Genomic DNA, 26,116 nt, shown 5'->3' with positions numbered 1-26,116 from the left:
TTTCTTTTCTTAATGTGATGTATCACATTGATTGATTTGCAAATGTTGAACCAGCCCTGCAGCCCAGGAATGAATCCCACTTGATCATGCTTTATATGCTGTTGAATCCGATTTGCTAGTATCTTATTGAGAATTTTTGCATCCATATTCATCAGGGATATTTGCCTGTAGTTCTCTTTTTCTTGCTGGGTCTCTCTCTGGTTTAGGAATGAAAGTAATGCTGGCTTCATAGAATGAGTCTGGAAGTTTTCCTCCCCTTTCTATTTTTGGAACAGCTTGAGAAAGATAGGTATTATCTCTGCTTTAAATGTCTGGTAGAATATCCCTGGGAAGCCATCTGGTCCTGGACTCTTATTTGTTGGCAGATTTTTGGTAACTGATTCAATTTCTTTGCTGGTTATGAGTCTGTTCAAGTTTTTATTTCTTCCTGAGTTTTGGAAGGGTGTGGGTGCTTAGGAATTTGTCCATTTCTTCTGGGTTATCCAGTTTGTTGGCATATAATTTTTCATAGTATTCCCTGCTAATTGCTTGTATCTCTGAGGGATTGGTTGTAATAATTCCATTTTCATTCATGATTTTATCTATTTGGGTCATCTCCCTTTTCTTTTTGAGGAGCCTGGCTAGAGGTTTATCAATTTTGTTTATTTTTTTTTAAAAACCAACTCTTGGTTTCATGGATCTGCTCTTTTTTTTAGATTCTACATTGTTTATTTCTGCTCTGATCTTTATTATTTCTCTTCTTCTGCTGGGTTTAGGCTGCCTTTGCTGTTCTGCTTCTATTTCCTTTAGGTGTGCTGTTAAGTTTTGTATTTGGGATTTTTCTTGTTTCTTGAGATAGGCCTGGATTGCAATGTATTTTCTTCTCAGGACTGCCTTCGCTGCATCCCAAAGTGTTTGGATTGTTGTATCTTCATTTTCATTTGTTTCCATATATTTTTAAATTTCTTCTCTAATTGCCTGGTTGACCCTTTCATTCTTTAGTAGGATGTTCTTTAATCTCCATGCTTTTGGAGGTTTTCCAGACTTTTTCCTGTGGTTGATTTCAAGCTTCATAGCATTGTGGTCTGAAAGTGTGCATGGTATGATCTCAATTCTTTTATACTTATGAAGGGCTGTTTTGTGACCCAGTATGTGACCTTTCTTGGAGAATGTTCCATGTGCACTCGAGAAGAAAGTACATTCTGTTGCTTTGACATGCAGAGTTCTAAATATATCTGTCAAATCCATCTGATCCAATGTATCATTCAGGGCCCTTGTTTCTTTATTGATCCTGTGTCTAGATGATCCATTACTGTAAGTGGAGTATTAAAGTCCCCTGCAATTACCACATTCTTATCAATAAGGTTGCCTATGTTTATGATTGTTTTATATATTTGGGGGCTCCCATATTTGACACATAGACATTTATAATTGTTAGTTCTTCCTGATGGATAGACCCTGTAATGATTATATAATGCCCTTCTTCATTTCTTGTTACAGCCTTTAATTTAAAGTCTAGTTTGTCTGATACAAGTATGGCTACTCCAGCTTTCTTTTGACTTCCAGTAGCATGATAGCTCTCCATCCCCTTTCAATCTGAAGGTGTCCTCAGGTCTAAAATGAGTCTCTTGTAGACAGTAAATAGATGGGTCTTTTTTTATCCATTCTGATACCCCATGTCTTTTGGTTGGAGCATTTAGTCCATTTACATTCAGTGTTATTATTGAAAGATACGGGTTTAGAGTCACTGTGATGTCTGTAGGTTTCATGGTTGTAGTGATGGTCTAGTACTTTTTGGTCCTTGCAACATTTCACTCACAGAATCCCCCTTGGGATCTCTTGTAGAACTGATTTAGTGGTGATGAATTCCTTCAGTTTTTGTTTGGGAAGACCTTTATCTCTTCTTCTATTGTGAACGATAGACTTGCTGGATAAAGGATTCTCGGCTGCATATTTTTTCTGTTTATCACATTGAAGGTTTCCTGCCATTCTTTTCTGGCCTGCCAAATTTCAGTAGATAGGTTTGCTATTACTCTTATGTGTCTACCTTTGTAAGTTATGGCCTGTTTCTCCCTAGCTGCTTTCAGATTTTTCTCTTTATCCTTGTATTTTGCCAGTTTTAACTATATGTTGTGCAGAAGACCGATTCAAGTTACATCTGAAGAGAGTTCTCTGTGCCTCTTGGATCAATGCCTTTTTCCTTCCCCAGATCGGGGAAGTTCTCAGCTATGATTTGTTCAAGTACACCTTCAGCCCCTTTCTCTCTCTCTTCCTCTTCTGGAATTCCTATCATACAGATATTGTTGCATTTGATTGCATCACTTAGTTTTCTAATTCTCCCCTCATACTGCTGGATTTTTTTCTCTTTTTATCAGCTTCCTCTTTTCCCATAATTTTATCTTCTAATTCACCTATTCTCTCCTCTGCCTCTTCAATCGGAGCAGTGGTTGCCTCCACTTTATTTTGTGCCTCATTTATAGCATTTTTTAGCTCCTCATGACTATTTCTTAGTCCCTTGATCTCTGTAGCAATAGATTCTCTGCTGTCCTCTATGCTTTTTTCAAGCCCAGCAATTAATTTTATGGCTATTATTCTAAATTCTTGTTCCATTATATTGCCTAAATCATTTTTGATCAATTCATTAACTGTCACTACTTCCTGGAGTTTCTTTTGAGGAGAGTTCTTCCATTTTTTCATTTTGGGTAGTCCCTGCAGTGGCTCCAAACTGCAGGGCACTTCCCCTGTGCTGTCTGGTGTAACTTGTGTTGGTGGGCAGGGCCGCAGTCAGACCTGATGTCTGTCCCCAGCCCACCGCTGGGGCCACAGTCAGACTGGTGTGTACCTTATCTTCCCCTCTCCCAGGGGTAGGACTCACTGTGGAGTGGTGTGGCCCCTGTCTGGGCTATTTGCACACTGCCAGGTTTGTGGTGCTGCTTTGATGGGATCTGGCATATTAGCTGGGGTGGATCCACAAGGTGCACAGGGGCGGGAAGGGTAGGCTTAGCTCACTTTGCCTTCGGTGGTCCCCTGAGGGATGGGCCCTGCGGCACTGGGAGGGAGGCCGACCTGTCGGAGGGATGGAGCCACAGAAGCACAGCGTTGGGCATTTGCGTGGTGCAAGCAAGTTCGGTGACAGGAACTAGTTCCCTTTGGAATTTTGGCTGGGGGATGGGAGAGGGAGATGGCACTTGCCAGCACCTTTGTTCCCCCCACCAAGCTGAGCTCTGTGTTCCAGGGCTTAACAACCCTCCCTCCCCGCGTCCTCTTGCCCTCCCCGCTCTCGGGAGCAGAACTGTTGACTTTTAACATTCCAGATGTTAAGTTCTGCTGGCTGTCAGAACTCACGCAGTCCAGCCCCTCCGCTTTTGCAAGCCAGACTCGGGGGCTCTACCTTGCCGGGTGGGCTAGCTGCCCCTCCACCGCCCCGGCTCCCTCCCGCCAGACCGTGTAGCGCGCACCGCCTCTCAGCCCTTCCTACTCTCTTCCGTAGGCCTCTTGTCTATGCTTGGCTCCAGAGAGTCCGTTCTGCTGGTCTTCTGGCGGTTTTCTGGGTTATTTAGGCAGATGTGGCTGGAATCTGTGTGATCAGCAAGACAAGGTAAGCCCAGCATCTTCCTACACCGCCATCTTCCCCTATTCTTTCATCTTAAAGGCAAACATCTAGTCTATAGATTCTCTGTAATATTGCCCAGAGCTACCAGATAACATGTTAGTCTATTTCCTTCCCATCCCTCCTATGTGTGTGTACTGGAATCATTCTGTAGTTTTATTTTTTTATTTAAAAAAAAAAATTTTTTTTTTTCAACATTTATTTATTTTTGGGACAGAGACAGAGCATGAATGGGGGAGGGGCAGAGAGAGAGGGAGACACAGAATCGGAAACAGGCTCCAGGCTCTGAGCCATCAGCCCAGAGCCCGACGCGGGGCTCGAACTCCCGGACCGCGAGATCGTGACCTGAGCTGAAGTCGGACGCTTAACCGACTGCGCCACCCAGGCGCCCCTATAGTTTTAGATCTTGTGTGTTTCCCACAGTAACAGCACCATGTGTTTATTTTGAGCCAGTAAGCACTTCTATGAGGGTAGACACTAATGTGCCTATTTTATAGATGAGTAACCACGTTAAGTAATTTGCTCTACAGAAGCCGTATTAGTTACCTATTGCTACAAAACAAATCACCCTAAAATGTAGTGGCTTAAAACAACAGACACTTAAGATCTCCTCGCCTCTGTGGTTCCAGAATCCAGGCAGAACTCGGTTGGATACTCTGGCTCAACTAGGGACGAATCTGCTTTTAGCCCACACAGGCAGTCATTGGCAGGAGGCAGCTCCTTGCCATGTGGGCCTCTCCTTAGGGAACCCCACAGCAGGCAGCCTGGTTCATCAGAAGAAGAAGAGCCTGAGAGTGTGAGCAAGGTGGAATTCAGTGTCTTATACCCCAATCTTGGAAGAGACAGGCCACTACATTTGCTGTAGTCTGTTCTTCAGAAGTCAGTCAGCCAGGTCCCAACCACTCCCACCGGGAAGGGATTACACGGGGGCAGCTGGCACTAGGCCTGACAAGATCGGACGAGGTGTGTGCTCTGTCCTAAAATCACATGAGAGCTGCTCGAGCCCACAACATCTCAGAAATAAAGTGACGGGGCTTAGAATGTAAGATGATGTTTCTCGTGAGAACCTCAGTCTCATCTCAAAACTCAGGATCTTATATCATGAGGAAAAGGGGCGGACTGTGGATAGTGTATGGAGGCCGGGCGGCTTCCTGAGTTCGTGCCTGGCATGGACAGGCTACACAGAGCGGGCTCATCGATTATGTGGATAAGTGAGCAGAACCCTAGATACAGTCATGTCCTCAGTGAGACACCACTGCCTCCTTGCGCTGTCCCATATCATCTGCCAGATTTATAGATTTCTTTGGGAGAGTTATGACTTAGGACACTTGCACTGAGAAACCATTTAATACCCGGTACACCAAGTACCTAACTTCCAGCCAGAAAATCTGAAAATGGTTAAGCAAATCTTCTTAAACAAAGACATATATAAATAATACAAGCTTAGATGTTATACTAATAAATCATTCATGAGGCTTTTCTTTATGGCATCACCAGCTTCTACAGGTAACACTGCATGATTTGCAAGGGATATTATTCATAAAATGGTTCCTGTACTAAGGATTATATGTAGCCAATGGCTGGCGAAACCATTATATGCTGACTAAATGACTAGGAATTGGCTTGGCTTAAAATTTACTTTTTAACTCACTGGTTAACCTCAAACCTTTAGGAGTAAGGAGTTTCAAGTATTTTGATTACAAGTTGGAACTCAGTTACTTCCTGCACACATCACTTCATTTGCCATAAGCCCTCCTTCTCTTTGATGTGTGTAACCCTTTCCACACAGAAACACCTTTAAATCTCCTACTACTGTTAATCTTAAGTGATGGTAGAGAAATGGGAAAGCAACACTTCTAAAACACAAGGAGAGTACCCTCCTGACTTGCTTTGGTTTGGAACCATCAAAAATGTTAATGGGAGATGCTGCAGCTATTTGGGGATGAACGCTTCCAACAAGCACAGATGTGATGTGGATCCAGCCTTTGCTCACTCAAGAACTAAGACACCTTTCAGTAAGTACACTAACTCCTCTCTCTAGTGGCAGGAACAGCCACCTAAAGAAAAGTCTGCTGCTTCAGACTAAAATCCACCATGCGATCTCTTCTCTTACCTTTTTGTAGTTAAGCCTCAGGAACTCTATGCCAAAAGAATCTTTCTTTACTCCTATTCTGCCCAGTGAATAACCCCACTATATTCCTTACTTTGCTTCCGTGACTGTGTTATGTGTAGGAACAGTATTGGACTTGTGGGGACCTCGGAGAATGACACCACAAGGACTACAGCTCTGAGACTGTCAAGAAAATGGTGGCACCACAACACAGCACCAATGAAATGGACATATTCACAGAAGGACACCACCCACTGAAACTGACTCAAGAAGACAGAAGACGACAGCAGTGGAGTAGGAGAACCCTGGGCTTATCTTGTCCGACAAACAACAACTAGATAATTATAAAATCACCCTAAATACCCCAGAAATCAATTGACAGACTAAACTCCACAACTAAAGGCAGAGAAGAGGCCACCTTGAAGAAGGTAGTAAGTGTGGAGATGTGTTTTAGGGAAGAAATGGGTGCTGTGGAGGCAAGGGAGCTGTGGTCACAGAGAACAGCATTTATATATATACGTACGTATATATGTATGTATATATATGACAGAGGGGCATAGCAGCCAGGGGAAGCAGAAGGAGAATGTTTCCCTAAAGCCATTTTCTTGGAAAATGAGAAAGGCTGCAACCAGCGGGCTTAGAGCCTGGTTTTAAAGGTCAGCAGCGGCTTGGCTGGGAGAGAGCCCAGGGGGCACCGTGCTGCTCCTGAAGAGAAAGCAGACAGACAACCCAGGGGGAAATGGTGTGGAAACTTCAGAAGAACGCCTGGGGCACAGAGAGGAATATTATTCACTCTTCTCCACAGCATCCCTGAGAGGCAAACATAGACACCTCTCTGGGAACAAAGGAGCTGGCAGGCACCATTTCCCTCCCCTGCCCCTCAGCACAAACACAGAGCCACCCTGAGGGAAGCAGCTCAGCGCTGACACTGGCTGCCTAATTTGCTTACTCCAAGCCCCACACACCTCTCCGCTCCGGCAGGACTGCTCTTCTCAGTCAAGCCTGCCTCAGTCCCAGCAAGGCGGGCCCCTAGCCTACAAGACAAGCACAAATCCCTGTCCACACATCACCAAGTCATATTATAATTAAATCAAATTTGCAAACATAACGATAAAGAAAAACCTTAAAAGCAACAAGACAAAAGAAGTCCCTCACTTACAAGGGAAAACCTATATGGCTAGCTGGGGATTTCTCAACAGAAATTTGACAAGCCAGAAGGGAGTGGTAGGATACATTCAAAGTGCTGAGTGGGAAAAATCTGCAGCCAAGAATACTCTATCCAGCAAGGCTATCATTCAGAATAAAAGGAGTGACAGTTTTCTAGACAAAAATTAAATTCATGACCACTAACCCAGCACTGCAAGAAATATCAAAGGGGACTCTGACTACAAAGGAAACCAAAAGCGAAAAGAAGAAAAGGATCAAAGAAAATCTTCAGAAACGAGAAAAAATAAAGTGGCAATAAATACATGTCTATCAATAACTACTTTGAATGTAAATGGACTAAATGCTCCAATCAAAAGACATGGGGACCCTTCTATATGTTGCTTACAAGAGACTCATTTTAGACCTAAAGACACCTACAGATAGAAGTGGGGGGATGGTGAAACATCTATCATGCAAATGGATGTCAAAAGAAAGCCAGAGTAGCAGTACTTCTATTGGACAAACTAGACTTTAAAACAAAGACTTTATAAAGAGACAAGAGTGTTATATAATCATTAAGGGGACAAACCACCAAGAAGATATAACAATTGTTCAGTATTTATACACCCAACTCGGAAGTACCCAAATATATATAAAACAATCAATAACAAACATAAACAAACTATACACGACAACACATTAATAGTAGGGCACTTTAATACCCCACTTACACCAAGGGACAGATCACCTAAACAGAAAATCAACAAGGAAACAATGGCTTTGAATGACACGCTTGACCAGATGGGCCTAATGGATGTATTTACAACATCCTATCCTAAAACAACAGAATACATATTTTTTCAAGTGCACATGGAACATTCTCCAGAACAGATCACATATTAGGTCACAAAACAGGCGTCAACAAATACAAAAAGATTGAGATCATACCATGCATATTTCAGACCACAGCACTATGAAACTTGAAGTCAACCACAAGAAAAAATTTGGAAAGACCACAAATACACAAAAACTAAACAACATGTTACTAAACAATGAATGGATCAACCAGGAAATCAAAGAAGAAAAAAAAAAAAAAATACATGGAAACAAATGAAAATGAAAACATAGCAGTCCAAAACCTTTGTTTGGGATGCAGCAAAAGCAGTTACAAGAGGGAAGTTTACAGCTATACAAGCCTATCTCAAGAAGCAAGAAACATCTCAAATAAATGACCTAACATTATACCTAAAGGAGCTAGAAAAGGAACAACAAATGAAGCCTAAAGCCAGCAGAAGAAGGGAAATAATATAAATTATCTTATTTAGAAACTAAAAAAAAACCAAAACAAACAAAAACAACCCCAATAAAACAGATTGGTGAAACCAGGAGATGGTTCTTGGGAAAAACATCAGTTAAACTGATAAACCTCTAGCCAGACTTATCAAGAAAAAGGACTCAAATAAATAAAATCACAAACGAGAGATGAGAATAACCAACACCACAGAAGTACAATTATAAGAGAATATTATGAGAACTATATGCCAACAAATTGAACAACCTGGAAGAAATGGATAAATTCCTGGAAACATGAACTACCAAAATTGAAACAAAAAGAAAACGAACATACCAATAACCAGCATAGAACTGATCAGTAATAAAAAAAAGTCCCAACAAACAAAAGTCCAGGGCCAGATGGCTTCACAGGGGAATTCTATGAAATATTTAAAGAAGAGTTCATGCCTATTCTTCTCAAACTGTTTGAAAAAACAGAAAAGGAAAGAAAACTTCCAAATTCATTTTATGAAGCCAGCATTATCCTTATACCAAAACCAGATAAAGACTCTACTAAAAAAGAGAACTATAGGCCAATATTCTGATGAACATGGATGCAAAAATTCTCAATAAAACACCAGCAAACCAAATCCAACAGTAACATATTCACTATGATCAAGCGGGATTTATTTCTGGGCTGCAAGGGTGGTTCAATATTCACAAATCAATCATCATGATACACCACATTAATAAAAGAAAGATAAGAACCATATGATCCTCTCAATAGATGCAGAAAAAGCATTTGACAAAGTACAACATCCATTCATGATAAAAACCCTCAACAAAGTAAGTTTAGAGGGAACATATTTCAACATAATAAAGACCATATATGAAACACCCATAGCTAATATCATCCTCAACGAGTAAAACTGAGAGCTTTTCCTCTACAGAACAAGACAGGGATGTCCACTCTCACCAGTTATTTAATACAGCACTGGGAGTCCTAGCCTCAGCAATCAGACAACAAAAAGAAATAAAAGGCATTCAAATTGGCAAGGAAGAAGTCAAACTTTCACTATGTGCAGATGACATAATACTCTATGTAGAAAACCTGAAAGGCTCCACCAAAAAACTGCTAGAACTGACACATTAATTCAGTAAAGTCACAGGATACAAAATCAACATACAGAACCTGTTGCATTTCTACATACCAATAATGAAGCAGCAGAAAGAGAAATTAAGAAAACATTCCCATTTACAACTGCACCAAAAACATAAGATACCTAGGAATAAACCTACCCAAAGGGGTAAAAGACCAATACTCAGAAAACTATAAAACACTGATGAAAAGAAATTGAAGATGACACAAGGAAATGGAAAAACATTCCAGGCTCATGAGTTAGAAGAACAAATAATGTTAAAATGTCTATATTACACAAAGCAATCTACACATTTAATGCAACCTCTATCAAAATACCACCAGAAGTTTTCACATGGCTAGAAGAAACAATCCGAAAATTTGTATGGAACCACAAAAGATCCTGAATAGCCAAAGCAATCTTGAAAACGCAAAGCAAAGCTGGAGGCATCACAGTTCCAGACTTCAAGTTATATTACAAAGCTGAAGGGAGCCAAAGAGTACGGCACTGCCACAAAAACAGACATGCAGACCAATGAATCAGAACAGAAAACCCAGAAATGAACCCACAACTATATGGTCAACTAATGTTCAACAAAGCAGGAAAAGCATATCCAATGGGAAAAAGACAGCCTCTTCAACAAATGGTGTTGGGAAAACTGGACAGCAATGTGCAAAACAATGAAACTGGACCACTTTCTTACACCAAACACAAAAATCAATTCAAAATGGATGAAAGACCTACATGTGAGACCTGAAACCATAAAATTCTGAGAGAACACAGTAACCTTTTTGACATCGAGCATAGCCAACTTCTTTCTAGGTATGTCTTCTGAGGCAAGGGAAACAGGAGCAAAAATAAATTATTGGGACCTCATCAAAATAAAAAGCTTCTGCACAGCGAAGGACACAATCAACAAAATTGAAAGAAAGCCTGCTCAAGGGGAGAGGATATTTGCAAATGACATATCTGATAAAGGGTTAGTATCCAAAATCTATAAAGAACTTACCCAACTCAACACACACACAAAAAAATAATCCAATTTAAAAATGAGAAGACATGAACAGACCTTTTTCCAAAGATGACATCCAGATGGCCAACAGACATACAAAAAGATGTTCAACATCACTCATCATCAGGGAAATACCAATCAAAACTACAAAGAAAGATCACGTCACATCTATCAGAATGGCTAAAATCAACAACACAAGAAACCACAGGTGCTGGTGAGGATGTAGAGAAAGGGGAACCCTCTTGCACTGTTGGTGGGAATGCAAACTGGTGCAGCTGCTCTGGAAAACAGTGTGGAGTTTCCTCAAAAAATTAAAGTTAGAATTAACCTATGATCCAGCAATTGCACTATGAGGCGTTTTACCCAAAGAATACAAAAGTACTAATTCAAAGGGATAATGCATCTCAATGCTTATAGCACCAAAACCTTTAATAGTCAAATTATGGAAGCAGCCCAAGTGTCCATCTGTTGATGAAGGGATAAAGATGTGGTACATACATACGATGGGATATTACTCAGCCACGAAACAGAATGAAATTTTGCCATTTGCAATGACATAGATGGAGTGAGAGAGTATTATTATACTATGAAAAATAAGTCAGAGAAAGACAATTATGATTTCACTCATACCTGGAATTTAAGAAACAAATCAACAAACTGAGAAAAAGAGAGAAGCAAACTAAGAAAGAGACTTAACTGTAGAGAACAAACTGATGGTTACCAGAAGGAGGCGGTGGGGGGAGATGGGTTAAATAGGCAACGGGGATTAAGGAGTGCACTTGTGATGAGCATTGCATGTTGTATGAAAGTGCTGAATCACTATACTGGACATGTGACTCTAATGTTAGTATGTTAACTAAGGAGAATTTAAATAAATCTTAAAGAAAAAAAAAAAAAAACACAAATCCAAACAGAACTGTAACAAGGTTGGATTAGTGCCTTAAAAACTTCCCACAAAGTCAGGCCCAAAGGAATGTATCCATTTCTTTTCCTAAAATATTCTCACCTCCCCAAATCCTTACCGTGTACATACATATGTATATGGTATTAATCACCCAAAAGCCCAGTAAGACATCTCAGCTTAACTACACTTTAATTAGAAATAAGTAGAAAAGATTAGCAATTAGATATTTTTACATACAGTTATAACCTCCTGCAAGAGGTTGAGCTTAAGGAGGCTGTTTTAGATCATTTTTATGGTCCTTTTCAGCTAAGTCCATGACTCTGCACTTATGGGGAGAGGGCAATCAATTGTGCACTTGACGGTCTCTGCAGGAGATAAAACATAATACAAAGAGTAACATATCAACAAATCTTCTGTTATCACAGAAATAAGAAAAACTTTTGAAATGTTCATTTTAGCTCTAGTGAAATAACTAGTAAAAAACAAACAAAAAGTTCGTTGTTCCCTGACAGAATATGATAGGAACACCTCCTGCAGGGCTCAACCTCTGAGGGCACAGAAAGATTTTGAACTCTGAGGCCTTATGTCCAAGACATGGGGCCCATAATCTCACATTGGGATCTCCTCAGGCAAAGCTGGGAACCACATCCTGACATCTTCTGTAACACAGTAAGCTCTGGTCTTTGGTAATTTTTAAGTTGACAGCTTAGAAGTCCTTTTAAATAAAAAGAAAAGGGTACCGCATTTCAATTTTAAGTATATGTTAAAATTAGCTTCTCCCTCTTTTTCCTCTTCCTCTTCTTTTCTTCCAAGTGGCTGGTAGCATCAGCAAAAAACATAACTTCACTTTTTGCCTCGCATTCCCTCTTGAGATATTCAAGACCTGCCATATTGAAGCCAATAACATCCTGGGGAGGGATAGAAGGAAGGTGAGATGAACATTCTCTCACTTGAGTTCAATCGCAGCAGCATGTGCAAGTCAGGAGAACCAATGCTTCAGGTGTTCTTGGGCATCCCTCCTTGTCTAAGGTCTTTCTCGTTTTGTTTTCTTCTCTCTATTCTTTATCCAATACAGTGGAAATCTTACCTCAATACAGATATATGTCTGGTCAATATCACCAAAGACAAGGCACAGCTCACTGTGCTACTTCAGAGTCACACACACACTAGGATTTCCCCCTCATTACTGCATTACTACAGGGACACCTACCCGGACTTGGCTGACTTTTGAAATAGTTGTTTCCTTTAATTTTTCAATGACTGGCACAAGCATTTGGTTACTAGTGATCTGCCCAAAGTGAATCCTAATAGAAAAACAAAACAGTCACGTTACAAAGAGAGGTAGTGCTCTGCTCATCCTTTCTAGAAAAGCAAACAGATAAAGCAAAAAAAAAAAAAAAAAAAAAAAAGCAAAAAAAGGATTAATTTTACCATATCATGGCAGTATAAAAAATGGCTGAAGATGTTTCCTACTACTCGCTTTTATCTGATGTCAATTTTAACATACTATCCTAGAAGTTATGACACATTCAACTTGTTTGCAAAGCTGGCCCTCTTCCCTGCCATCTACCATGAGGCCGCAGACTTTGACAACGGTATTCTAGGAAAGCTCAGAGAGGAATGAGCGTGCTAAGAAATGCTAACTCAACAAAGGTTTGTTAATATTCCTAGGGAAGCCACAGCAGAAAAGAAGATAGTCACTGACGAGAGAGTCAAACTCTGACCTACAGTACCAAGATGACCTACAATGAATTCATGTTCTCGATGCGTAACTCACACTCATGTGTGACCTGTCACAGCTACTTGTAAGGCACTAGCCATCTCCAACCCTCTGATATGCTGGAAATATTCCTAGTGTTTCCCTTAAGATCAGAAACCCCGATTTAGTACTTATGCCAAGCAGTAAGAAATTATTAGCAACATCGTTGAGTGCCAACTTGAGGCCTCATCACTTGCCTCAAATTAGAAATATGGCAAGAGACTAACATAAACATATCCCTGTTCTTCTATTGCTACTATCTTGATGGAATAAAAGGAACACAGGATTAAGAGTCATGAAAATAGGTCAACTCAAATACGAATTCTCTAAATATATCTCTTTGTTAGTTTTTTAACTCTTTGGTATTGGCTGATGAGTTTGTATCTTGTCTTCCTAATAGCGTTTCAAGGAGTGTTGGATCTGTCTCTATTCCCGGTCTCTGCTGTAACGGCTGGAGACTGAGGGGGCAGAGATACAAGAGTACACTCTTAAACTCCTACAAACACACTCTTCTCAATTACACATTAAGAGCAATTCTACATATTTAAGAAAAGTCTAATAAACATATTTCCTTTGTTTCTTACTTCCCTCTGGATATGCCCTGATGTTTCCATTTGTTTCTAGAGATCCAGGAAAATAAAGGCACTATTCCAGACGATGCTGTTAGGAGGACAAAACCAAATCCTTTTGCTTACACTAAACAGTTAAACAGACACAACGAATGAGGTCAACTGGCCACTCGGCTCTCAGCAAACAGACCAGAACCAGAGCTACTGCAGCCTGGAGGCTTATGCCTACTAAGCATCCCTGAGCAGTGCTCCGCCTCATTACTTAAAGAGATGGGCCACCATGACCCTTGTTTAAGGACAAGACTGATTCCACAGCGTAAGAAATAACTTATGTCACACAGCAGTGAAATCCTGTAACCATCTCTGAGTCTCAAACATTGGGGTTCCTAATTCCAGTGTGGACACCATCGGCTGAAGTAGCACCGGGGCGGTCAGGCCGAGTGGACACGGTACTCTTTGGAAAGCAGGTTACCTGAGCAGAAAGAAGAGGCACCTGCACAGAAGTTCAATATCAGAGCCCAGCTGGATGAATTCGTTAAAGAGCTTCAGGACGTCTGGGACGTAAGAGAAAGGCAGCACAAGCAGAGACTCTTCCAGCTCACTGAAGACAAAGAGAATAAACACTAAAAATGCCACATTTCTTAACCTGCTCAATTTTAAAACTTCTACTGATTTTTCTATGATTTTATGTTTGAATAGATCTTACCCATTCAGAGTTAAATTTAATACTCGTTTATATTCTGGATGGTTCCCTCTTTTCCATGTTTTGTTTTTTACATTTAATATTTTAATCTATTTGATGCATTCTGGTCCATGACACGATAGGAGAATCTAACTGTTTTTCCAGATTAACTAATTTCTCCAAAGTCTTTTGTTGAATGTTCCGCCTTTACATTATGATACTTCTTTTACCATGTATTGAATCTTTACATTTTAGACTCTCTTTCAGGGCTTTCAAGTTGGTCCTCATGACTGACTGATTCTGACAACAATCCTGTAGTATTTTAGTTCTGCTAATTTTATAGCTTTTTAATCCAGGAGAATCTAACTCTCTCTTGCTATTCTTCTTGTTTGTTTTACTTTTTTTGAACTAGTTCTAATATCATTTCATCAATTCCAATTCCAAATCTCAAGAGGACTTCAACTAGAGTCACCAACCTGTAAATTAGTTTTTTTAAAAAAACAAGTAAGTCTTTAGAACACTGAATCTTCCCTTCTAGGAATGTGTAACACTTCCATTCATTTAAATTTTCTTTTACGTTTCTCTAGTGAAGTTTCGTCATTATCCTCAGGTCTGTTTACTTCTTGTTGTAAGGGACAGATTCAGATATTGAGAATTGTTATGACCTATCAGTAGGTCAAACTCATAAATAAAACCCAAAGGTAAATCACAAACAAGAAACATGATCCTAAAAATACAGAACAAGAGATATAAAGAATTTTTAGAAACCAATGAGAAATTACTGAAGAGTACAAGAAAGGGAAACTAAAAATTCACAGGAAAAAAAGACAAAAGGCCAACAAATTCATTAATAATTGAAAGAAATTAATATAATACAATACTACCTTTTGCCTCTGAAACTGGCAAAGAATTTTTCAAAGCCTGGTAAAAAGTCATTACAAGCATTCTGGAAAGTAATTCCGCAACACAGACCTTTACGGAGCTCATGCCCATTGATCAGTTATTGTTATGCTAGGAATCTTATCTTAAAAAACAACAACGAAGATTTCTATGTAAAGGTGTTCACAGAAGCACTACTGCTAACAGCAAAAATCAAAAGCAAATCCAATAGTAATTATCCATGCAATGAGTGTTTTGATATAACGCAACGAATTTATTTTTGAAGAATATTGGTAACATGAGCAAACGCTCAGGAAATATTCTGTGAAAAAGGACAGGATACAACATTATATACGGCAGGATTCCAATAAAAATAAGCCATCGGAAACACACAATCAGAAAAGGTTACCAGTTGGTACTTGTGACTGATGACAGATGCTTTCATTACCCCCAATGTGCAGTAGCACTACCCTTCGTTTGTCCCTAAAATTTCCCTTCATGGTTTAGGAGGAGCCTCCTGGCTCTGCCTCAAAAAGAGCCTTATAATGTATTATTTTCCACCAAAATGCTGACATAGTTCAACTTATATGGAAAATAACCCTCAGTTGTAACTCCTGTTTATCTCCTGGTCAGACAGGCAGTCAGTAAATGTCAGCTGACAAATTGTAACCGTACACTGGGACTCACCTCGACTTGATTCCTTTAAAAATCTCCAACACATAAGCTGAAGGCTGTAAAGGAAGCACAGCAGCCTTAGTGATACCCTGGGTTGGTTTCTACGGAGGCTCCCTCAGTCCTATCTCCTAAACACCAGGGATCCCGCTCACATGACAAACGGGGCTCTAAGAGGGCAATGCATGTGCGGGCTTAGAGTCTGTCACATTTGGGTTCGCAGTCCAGCTCTGCCACTCCCCAACTGTGTTACCTTCTATCTGTGAGTCAGGCCAGTTTCCTAGCAGTAAAATGAGGCTGCCCTGACTCACGGGATGAGTGCAACGAATGACACGTGCATGGAACATACTGCAGACTGCTTGATGTGCACACGCTGTCCCATTTCTCCCTCCTCCTCTATCTGACTGACGTATGCCAACTTTTCCTCCGGAAACCTCAATTTCCAAGTTCATTTACATGGACAGAATCTGCAAGAGGGCTTTGGAAACTGGACAAATAAGCACTAGAAAATACGAGAATGCCATCCAGTCCACCAAAAAGGATGGCTTGGAAGTTACGCTAAAATGGTCCTTCTGAAATACTCAACACCACGGAAGACAAAAGAAAGTTTTAACGGCAAAGTATTCCCCAATACGTCCAGCCTCAAATCATGCTTCTTGAGGGGCGCCTAGGTGGCTCAGTCAGTTAAGAGTCCAACTCTGATTGTGGCTCAGGTCATGATCTCACAGTCCATGAGATCGAGCCCTGTGTCAGGCTCCGGGCTGACAGTAAGGAGCCTGCTTGGGATTCTCTCTTCTCTCTCTCCACCCTTCCCCCACTTACACTCCTCTCTTTCTCTCAAAATAAACAAACATTAAAAAAAAAAAATCATGCCTCCTCACTTCCTACTTTGCCTCTCTTGTCCCTGAAAGGAACCTCTGAGTAACCAGGGGGAAGCTGTTAGACACTCTACTCACAGAGATGTTGCCATAGGCCATCAGGATGGGGTTGATGGGAAGAGGAACCTATGAAGAAATTATTAAATCACATCATTAAAAAACAACACTTGGATAGTGCCTGTCACAGGCGGGGCGACAATCGTACTCTAGTTTTGAAAAGGGAAACCCTACAAATTGAAAGAATATAAAACAATGACCAGGCCTTTTAGTTTTAATAGTGCTGAGAATGAGTTGGGACAATATTTTATCTGGAAATCTGGAATGGTTACAGTGCCTCTGCAACCAAAGCAGGAGCAGGAGTTTCTACCCAATATAATGGTCACCTCAGTCTGGAATTTCCTCTCTTTTGCTTTCCATTAAAACCAAGCTTCCCTCCTCCTAGGCCCTCAACTCCTTCTTTCTAATATTTGAAATAGGAAAGACTCTATTACAGTCCAGCTGTAATAGGGATCCATTTGCAGATCTGAGTCAAGAAAGTCCTAAAATGATGGCTTTCATCTCAGGAATTCCATTTAGACACGTTTCTCAGAGCGTAACTTCATGGACTATCTCACCTCTTTCCCTGCAGCTTTACAAATGGCTTTGTGTTCCTTCATTTTTGCAGTTTCCTCTCGGTATAGCTCGACAGCCTCCATGATCCTCTCAGCCTACACAGATGGGGACAAAGGACAGACATCATTGCCACATGCCCCATCATCCCGGAACACTGCAACCAGAAGACCTGACTAGAGAACTACCAGATAACTTGAATCCGTGTAATAAACACGTGTCAGTAGAGTGCCAGACAGCCACTTGTAGACGTCTTTGGTTTTTCTTTTCTTTCTAATTTATGGGGAGGACACTAAGCGTCTTGGATTCAGGTGAGACCATATGTACGTGCACTCAGGGAGCAGGGCAGCTCTCGGCACCTGAGAGGTGCCGCTTCCAGAACACTGGGGAGAATGAGCTCTCCTTTCTACAAACCATCACCGACTTGGCACTACTTCTGTCCTCGGTTACAAGGAAGGAAAACAGGGGTTATGATCTCCACCTACATATTTCATCAACTTTTCGCCACAAAAGGGCTATCTGGTTGACAAAAACTTTTCACTGAAAAGTTGGTATCCTCTTTAAAAATGAGATACTACATTCTGTATCAACTTACCGCTTTGACCGTTTCAATAGTTTTCTTTCCAGTAAAGTAATTGTCACCTTGAGTCTCTCCTGGAACCTGCCAGAAAAAAAGAGATCCTTGACAATATTGCTGAGAGGCATTACAGAACCAATTAGAGGCACCTGGGTGGCTCAGTAAGTTAAGCATCCGACTCTTGAATTCGCCTCAGGTTGTGATCTCGTGATTTGTGAGATCAATCTGCACATCGGGCTCTAGGCTGACAGCGTGGAGCCTGCCTGGGATTCTCTCTCTCCCTCTCTCTCTGCCCCTCCCCTGCTTGCACATGTGTACATGCTCTCACTCAAAATAAATAGACATTAAAAAAAAAACCAAACAATAATCTTATATCCAGAAAAGAACAGACATCACTATGTTATAATAATGGTAACATGGTGTTACCAACTACTGTTAATAGGGTACTAAGTGCCAGACATTGGCAAGTATTTTATATTCATTATTATGAGAATATCCTATTCTACAAAAGTTTAAAGAAAATGCCCAAGTCAGTTGAGTGTCCAACTCTCGATTTTGGTTCAGGTCATGGTCCCAGGGTTGTGAGGTTGAGCCCCCCACTGGGTTCCACACTGAGTGTGGAGCCTGCTTGGGATTCTCTCTCTCTCTCTCTCTCTCTCTCTCTCTTTCTCTCTCCCTCTACTCCTCCCCCACTAGCATGTGCTCACACATTCTCTCTCTCTCTAAAATTAAAGGCAAAAAAAAAAAACCCCAAATTCTGAAACCTTTTGATTTTTATATTTGTTCTATGATTCCATGAGGCCTCCTTAAAAAATGAAACAAAACAATAGCGAGAACGACAATCATGCATTACCAAATTTGGTCAGTCATTTGTCCCTCAAAATAAGGATATACAGTTGAATCAAACAGGACTGCACAGACAGCGTCCTGCATGAGCTGGTGATGACTTCAGCATCTGATCCTAATTCTAATTCCATTAGAAATTCTTGAAACTAAAGTAAATTCAAATAAGATAATTACAGGGCTCAATCTCAGAGTCCCAAAAGATTTACTTACTACTGGCTGGTCTTCTTTGGCCACGCTCTCCTCATATTCTGCTTCCCTTTGCTGTCAAGAGAGAGATAGAAGTTAATCTGGAAGAAAAAACATGGTCTCTACATGAAGTGAAATGAGACTGAAAAGCTGCTTCTTTCAAAATGCAGTCCCCAATAGCATCTCTGTCTCTGTGTGGCTGCTGAATCGGTGACAGTAGTGCTGGAAACATCTCCTGGAGGTCCCTGGATTCGCACTGGCTGAGGGGTGGCCACACTAGACAGAACGCCGCGGCTGGGACAGCAGGTCAGATACCCACCAGCACCTCCGTAACCAAGCCTAAGTCCTTACCATCTCCCTTTCTTCGTCAAGAATAAGAGGCTCCCTTGTTCTCTCCCAAAGTCTCAGAGATTTGTCATGGGACGATGACACAACATAGTCTCCACTGGGGCTTACAGCCAAGCACCAGATTTCCTGGTGGTGCCCCTGGAGAGAAAAACAAAAACAAAAACCCTGAGAAGAAATACCTTATTCATTGACCGATACCTGCTCTACATCAGTGGGAAGCCCACACTTGATCTTAAAAATAGTTCTGAAAGGGGCGCCTGGGAGGCTCAGTCGGTTGAGTGTCTGACTTTGGCTCAGGTCATGATCTCACAGTCTGTGGGTTCGAGCCCCACATCAGGTTCTGTGCTGACAGCTCAGAGCCTGGAGCCTGCTTGGGATTCTGTGTCTTCCTGTCTCTCTGCCCCTCCCCAACTCATCCTCTGTCTCTCTCACTTTGAAAAATAAACAAACACAAAAAAAATTAAAAAAAGAAAAAAAGTAGTTCTGAAGTACTGAGTACTGAGTAGTAAAGTTCTGAAGTACTGAGAACTGAGGAAACTAAGTAGCAAGAGTCACCTCCAGAGTCTGTATGTGTTCAAATTTGTCCGCATCCCACTGCTTAATCTTATGGTCCTTCCCAGCGGTGAAGAAGAGGTGGGACTTGGGTACGAACTGGAGGTACATCACGCTGAAAAGTGAGAGAAGGGAGCAAATGTCATCAAATTCCACATTAGTGAAGAGTCTCATGCACATAGTTTTGAAGAGCTAGTTCTAGAATGCCTGATTATTTATATTTTAGAATTTTACATTTATGACTGTCTGAAAACACCAAAATAATAGACACAGAGGCACAAGGGAAATGATACAGGTGACACAAAGGGATGTCTTTGAAAAGACAGCACCTACCTGTCATCGTGCGCAAAGAGAGACTTGTGGCAGTCCCCGAAGTCCAAACCCCAGATTTTCACGTTCCTGTCAGCAGAGCCAGTGGCTATTAGTGTCCCATCCTACAAGGAAGAGAAGTAAACCGTTACTTTGCTTGACTATCAGAAACCCTACAATTAGACTACCCAGAACATTTAACCCACTTTTTCCGGAAACAGTAAAATCAATACCAAACAATTAATTTCATCTATCAAGAGCACCTATTTCTTTGCTTTTATCTAAGGTTGCCTTTAAAAGCTTGTTGAGTGAGAGCAAGAACTCTGCGGCTCCAGTGGGTTTGTACTGCTATAGGGTAGTGGTGTGCCCTGATGTCAGTTACCTATTTACGTTGTTAAACACATAGGAAGAAGAATGTCTAATCTCTGTCCTAGGATTTGGGGGAAGAGGGAGGAAGAAGGAAAGAAGAACCTACTGGAAAGTTTGCAACCCAGCCTTTTATCTCATGTTCCTGATCTCTATTTCTCCTATCTTTCCTATCTCAACTTCTCATTCAAATGGTTGTCAATATAAGAACACCGGAAAACGCAGCGCCTGGGTGGCTCAGTTGGTTAAACGTCTGACTTCAGCTCAGGTCGTGATCTCATTGTCTGTGGGTTCGAGCCCCACATAGGGCTCTGTGCTAAGCTGCTCGGAGCCTGGAGCCTGCTTTGGATTCTGTGTCTCCCTCTCTCTCCGCCTCTCCCCCACTCACATTCTGTCTCTCTCTCTCTCAAAAATAAACAAACATTAAAAAAATTTAAAAAAAGAACACCGGAAATACTGTGTGACACCTACCTACTGTTAACGCATGGAATTCAAACAGCTAGAGCACGGGGCTGATCCCTTTCACACAGACTAGATCGTGTCTTTAAACACATTATTGCCACTCTTAGCCATAACTAGACATTGCAAAAATATGATTTTGGTCAAGAGACTAAAAGTATACAGATAGTGCAAAATATGGTAAGTGTCCAAATACGAAGCCAAGTTCCATCCTCCTCACCAGCATTATCCTTCAGAACAAAGGGGGAGCCTTTTTAAAAATCGTATTTTAGGGCAGTCTACCAATTATAGTATTTTAGACAGCAAAATACTATCTGGAAAATCCACAGTGGGGTTAGTTTTAAGGATTAATTAAGACATTTGTGAACGTATTCTGAAAGTACTAAAGTAATATACATATTTAAGGTACAATTATAACATATGTCATTTTATGGCTTTTTTGGGTGAAAGATTAACAACAGGATGAAAAAATACTCTGAAGTGAAGATAGCAAGCCAAGAACTAAGAAAGTGCTTTAGAAAAGACAACTTGTTTCTGAGACACTGTTTACATTTTACTTACGTAAGAGATGTCCATGCATATAACAGGCAGTTTGTGTCCATACAGTGAGAGAAAAAACTAAGTATTAAAAAGAAAAGAACAAATAATTCACATCTATCTATAAAATATAGGCACTGTTTGTTACAAGTGGATCAAAAATATAACTTTAAAATATAATGAACACTGTTCTGGATTGCTTTGTATTTCCCGAGAAGACAAACCACTGAAGGCAGCTCAGCCTGGGTCCAGCATGCGGACCCTGCATGCACCTGCCACAGCCCGGCATGCCCCTGACGCCCACTGCCTCAGGCACAATAGGGCACAGGGACGTTCACAGCACCTTTCAGCTGAAAAGACTTTGGGCCCTCGCTTCACAACAATGTTCCCAGGTCAGATCCAGTCCTGCCGACTCGGGGCCCAGGGCCCAGTAATCTTCTAGTTTTAAAAGCAACCCAAACGATCCCGACATATAGCCAAGTGTGGAAGCACTGCCCAGGAGACCCAACAATGCTCTTAAGCTACTGGCTGCAACAGGATTTTCTGAACTTACGAAATAGAACTTGCCTCAAGCAAGATTTATGAACCCAAGGGTTCTTTAAAACTCTGGCTTTCCTAGTGCACCTAAAATGTTTTGATTCCCGTATAAATTTTTAGAAACCTACCACTGCTGGGCACAGTTAGGGCCACTTTACAGTCTCAACCCAACCAAGGTCAGTCAGAAAGACAGAAACTATTTGCAGGCATAATCACTGTACCTTTAAAGTGTCAACATAGAAAATTTTCACAGTACAGTCCAGCAAAGAGACAGCCAACAGCTTCTGATTGGGAGAGTAACTAACACAAAGAACATCTTCATCTAGTTGCAAGGTTCGGGTTTGTTTCACAGAAAGTCTAGCAGGACAGAAAGCATCAAGGGAAAAATTAATAAATGAGGACTCTACAAAGGCAGACAAAAATTCCAAAAAGTCCCTGGAGCACAAGAGAAATACACATGTCGGGTGCCTGGGTGGCTCAGTCGATTAAGCGTCCGACTCCCGCTCAGGTCATGATCATGCAGTCTGTGAGTTCGAGCCCTGCGTCGGGCTCTGTGCTGACAGCTGGGAGCCTGGAGCCTGCTTCAGATTCTGTGTCTCCCTCTCTCTCTGCCCCTCCCTCACACATGCTCTGTCTCTCTTGCAAAAATAAACATTAAAAAAAAAATGTCAAAAACCCATTCAGTAGTTCCCCATTTTCACTCTAAAACAAGGACACAAATTAAAAAATGTCTACTCACCTCTTCTGGGTACTATTCTCATCTTTTACCAACTCAAAATCCCAGAACTTGACAGATTTATCTGCACCACCTGTCACAAAGCCACGCTGAAAATCAAATGACATTGCAATTAAAAAATATTTTGTTACAGAAACTTTGATAAGACGACATCAAAATAGCATAAAAGACCATTTGTATTTAATGGCATGGGAGAAGAATGAAGAAAAACGTGGTTTCCCTAACCCCTCTCCTTGCTCTTGTGGGGCGGCAGCCACAGATCTTATTTGAAAATTCCTAGCAGGAGCTAATGTAGACACAGTAGCTAGGGGAAAGTTCTAGCTATACTTTCGTTCAGCATCAGGAGGACTCTGAACACTGTAGGGTCTTTTGCTCCACCTAAGAAAGCACCAGTCAAAAGAAGTTGCTGCTAATAAAATGGTTTGACAAATATACACAGACTAGATCATCTAAATAAGTTCATTCAAAGTATTTCTCAGAAGGGTATAAATTTATTCTTGCAATGTCTCTGTGTAAAATACATTTGAAATTGTTTTCTAATATCAAGAAAATCAGTCCCATCGCATTGTAGTGTTAAACTCTATAGAACACGGGTCAGAAAGCTAGATTGCAAGTGTTTATTCTGCCATTTGAGATTTGTAACATAGGAAACAACCTTACAAGGACTCTTGTGATGCTGAAATGACCAAGACTATCTAGCTTCTAAAACCATTATGAAAGAATAAAGGATAAGATGGATATAAAAATACTTTAAGAGGGGCAACTGGGTGGCTCAGTCAGTTAAGCGTCCAACTTCAGCTCAGCTCATGATCTCAGGGTTCGTGAGTTTGAGCCCCACATCAGGCTTTGTGCTGACAGCTCAGAGGCTGGAATAAGCGTCCAACTTCAGCTCAGGTCATGATCTCAGGGTTCGTGAGTTCAAGCCCTGCATCAGGCTTTGTGCTGACAGCTCAGAGCCTGGAACCTGCTTCCGATTCTGTGTCTCCCTCTCTCTCTCTCTCTGCCCCTCCCCCACTCATTCTCACGCTCTCTCTCAAAAATAAATAAATGTTAAAAAAAAAAAATATTTCGAGAGATAGAATCCTAGATGTTACTACTATTTAAACTTTAAATGCTGTTTTATTCTGACCACAGACGACATAACCTGCTCTAACTTCCAGATTCCGTTTTTTCCAAAAACAGCTACTTTCAGTAGATGGTTTGCCACTATCGAGAAGGTTCAAGTGAATGGGCCACAAGCTCTTATTAAAGTATTGTCAAAAAACATCTCAAAATGCTGACCAACAGCACCATTACTAGAATAAGCATACAGTTCTCCAAGGTGACCCCTCACAAGGGAAGCACCCTGTTACTGACTTGAAAGGGCTGATATGTTTGCTACAAACACTAGACTTCTAGCCTCGTGGATGTAGGGACTGAAAGGAGAAACAGAAAGTCTACTGCATCCTCTGCACTTCGTTGCCCAAGGAAATAGTTCCTTTTAGGAAGCAGCACAAAGCACTGGTAAAAATCATAAGGCCAAGTAATCTGATGTCATGCAGCTGAACGAAAATTTACTTGCTACGACAGCTATCCGTATTATCAGGCACATGATATGCCACCACGTAGAAAATCTCATGATTAGACAAAAAGTTGGCTTTCTTTAAAGATATCCTGAAGAATCTTTGGCAGGCAGCAGGAAACGCTGATGCAAGCAACGGGAAAGGCAGCTAGTGTACGAAGTCCGGATCCAAATGTCTGGCTTAGTTACCTGATCTGGAGAGAGAGACAAGGACCACAGAGCTCCATCGTGTGCATCTACTGTCTCCAGCAGATTTCCTGAGGCCAGGTCATAAAGCTGCAGCTTACCCGTCTGTGGAAGACACAAAATGAGCACAGCTCCAATGAGCACATCCATACCCTCTAAGATTCATGCCTACACAATTTAGATGTGGCCAACTGCTTGTGAATGGAGCGCACGTTCCGCGTGGTGAGTGAGGCCACTGATGCGTGGAGCAGTCTCTGGCAGGGTTGCTCTGCTGCCCAACAGAGCCTGCGGCCTCACAGTACTGGGCTCATCACTTTCACTGGTCCCTCAACTTCAGAAGGGCAACAGCATGGCCAGAGGCAAACCAGGAGAAACACAGCAGCAAATGCTCCTAAAAACCTTTCGAGTTAAAGCAATTTTAAATGGTATCTGGCTTAACCAACATTTCTCCATCTAGTTTTGGTTTCCTCCTCTCCAGTACACCGACAGTGAGAAACAGAAATCTACCTACAATGCTAGGGAGGGCAATGGACTTAAAAATAAACTGCAAAGGCTTAGAAAACAACGAGACACAATTCCTATTTAGAAATTGGGATATGCCACGGTCACAATACCAAGCGAGGAACACACACAGCAGCAAAGCCCGCTCTATGATGGGCTTCTGCAGGGAAAGGGGGGTGCGGAGAGCATAAGGTGGAAGGACTGGGGTCCCAGGGCTGACTACTGCTGAATTCACCTCCAAGAGCCCATTTTCTCATCTGCAAAATGGGGCTTATAGCAGCAACCTCTCTAAGCTGCTGTGGGCGTTAAATAAGATCACGTACGTTAAATGATCAGAGACTGGGCTGGGATGTGGGGGCTGCACTTTAGTCATACAGGTAGGTGGACTTGGAAGGTACTCACAACATGCTTTCCTAACAAAAACAATACAGGGGCGTTTGTTGAAAGAATGAATGAAAGATGAGAGAAACTTTTAATTGGAATTTAATGTCCATTCCAACACTGACCCTAAAATCTCTCTAGCTTATTTTACACTTTTAGCTGAGCAAAAAATACCCATTGTGATACACAGGATTTCTAATAAAGTGATCACGTGCACACAGCACTGGTTTAGGGGGTAACGATGACAAATAACTTGCAAAGCACGTTTTAAAGTATTCCATGACCTTATTCTCCCTGTGCCTCTACTACCAGCTCTTAGTCAATAGTTATTTGCTGTGAGTCAGTTTCTGTGCTAAGTGCTTTACCTACTGTGACGTAGGTTATTCACCCCATTTTACATGAGAAAACCAAGACTTACAGGAGTAAGTAATGTCCAAAGTTCTCACAGCTAGCAAGTGGAAAATCTAGCACTCAGACGTAGGCCCATCTAGTGCAAAAGCCACTGTCAAAAAACAAGTGTCACCATCCTATTATACAGATAAGGAAACACACTAAGAGAAGTTTGGTGACCTTGGGGGAGAATCTGAACCCAGATCTGTGTCTGCTCATTCCTGCATGTCTATCTTCCAATCTGATTAGCAACTGGGAATGAGGACTAGTCAGTCTGTCTCCATTGAATGCTTCCATCTGCCAAGCATGACACTAAGTACTTTGTATAGTTTATCATTAGTCTTCTTAAAACAACTACGTAGGTGCTCATAAAAAGATGCGTGAAAGGCCGATCACCAAAACACGGACAGTGATCTCAAGGTCG

At 41.3% G+C, this 26,116-nt stretch overlaps 2 protein-coding genes across 5 annotated transcripts in view; one reads left to right on the top strand and one right to left on the bottom strand.

Moving 5' to 3' along the window:
- Nucleotides 1-17,462, top strand: part of SPAG17 (sperm associated antigen 17) — a 235,792-nt gene extending 218,330 nt beyond the window's left edge. For both annotated transcript variants that reach the window (XM_040471449.1, XM_040471448.1), the window contains exon 49: nucleotides 17,276-17,462. The gene's annotated coding sequence lies outside the window, so the exon portion shown is untranslated. The remainder of the gene's footprint in view (nucleotides 1-17,275) is intronic.
- Nucleotides 11,345-26,116, bottom strand: part of WDR3 (WD repeat domain 3) — a 30,977-nt gene continuing 16,205 nt past the window's right edge. For 2 of the 3 annotated variants that reach the window (XM_040471452.1, XM_040471450.1), the window contains exons 13-27: nucleotides 24,424-24,525; nucleotides 22,677-22,762; nucleotides 22,159-22,294; nucleotides 21,425-21,481; nucleotides 20,063-20,163; nucleotides 19,733-19,844; nucleotides 19,181-19,315; nucleotides 18,854-18,904; nucleotides 17,816-17,881; nucleotides 17,226-17,318; nucleotides 16,690-16,737; nucleotides 15,749-15,792; nucleotides 13,973-14,101; nucleotides 12,383-12,476; nucleotides 11,345-12,080 (exon numbers count right to left, since the gene is read on the bottom strand). In XM_040471452.1, coding sequence (XP_040327386.1) covers nucleotides 11,925-12,080; nucleotides 12,383-12,476; nucleotides 13,973-14,101; nucleotides 15,749-15,792; nucleotides 16,690-16,737; nucleotides 17,226-17,318; nucleotides 17,816-17,881; nucleotides 18,854-18,904; nucleotides 19,181-19,315; nucleotides 19,733-19,844; nucleotides 20,063-20,163; nucleotides 21,425-21,481; nucleotides 22,159-22,294; nucleotides 22,677-22,762; nucleotides 24,424-24,525 — 1,410 coding nt within the window. In that variant the 3' untranslated portion in view covers nucleotides 11,345-11,924. The remainder of the gene's footprint in view (nucleotides 12,081-12,382; nucleotides 12,477-13,972; nucleotides 14,102-15,748; nucleotides 15,793-16,689; nucleotides 16,738-17,225; nucleotides 17,319-17,815; nucleotides 17,882-18,853; nucleotides 18,905-19,180; nucleotides 19,316-19,732; nucleotides 19,845-20,062; nucleotides 20,164-21,424; nucleotides 21,482-22,158; nucleotides 22,295-22,676; nucleotides 22,763-24,423; nucleotides 24,526-26,116) is intronic. The other variant, XM_040471451.1, reaches the window with a different exon arrangement.

The sequence above is a fragment of the Herpailurus yagouaroundi genome, unplaced genomic scaffold (assembly GCF_014898765.1).
Source record: "Herpailurus yagouaroundi ecotype Mexico unplaced genomic scaffold, PumYag 77, whole genome shotgun sequence".
In the NCBI taxonomy this organism is placed as follows: domain Eukaryota; kingdom Metazoa; phylum Chordata; class Mammalia; order Carnivora; family Felidae; genus Herpailurus; species Herpailurus yagouaroundi.
The sequence above is the reverse complement of the archived record's forward strand: the minus strand, read 5'-3'. Positions and strand labels throughout refer to the sequence as shown.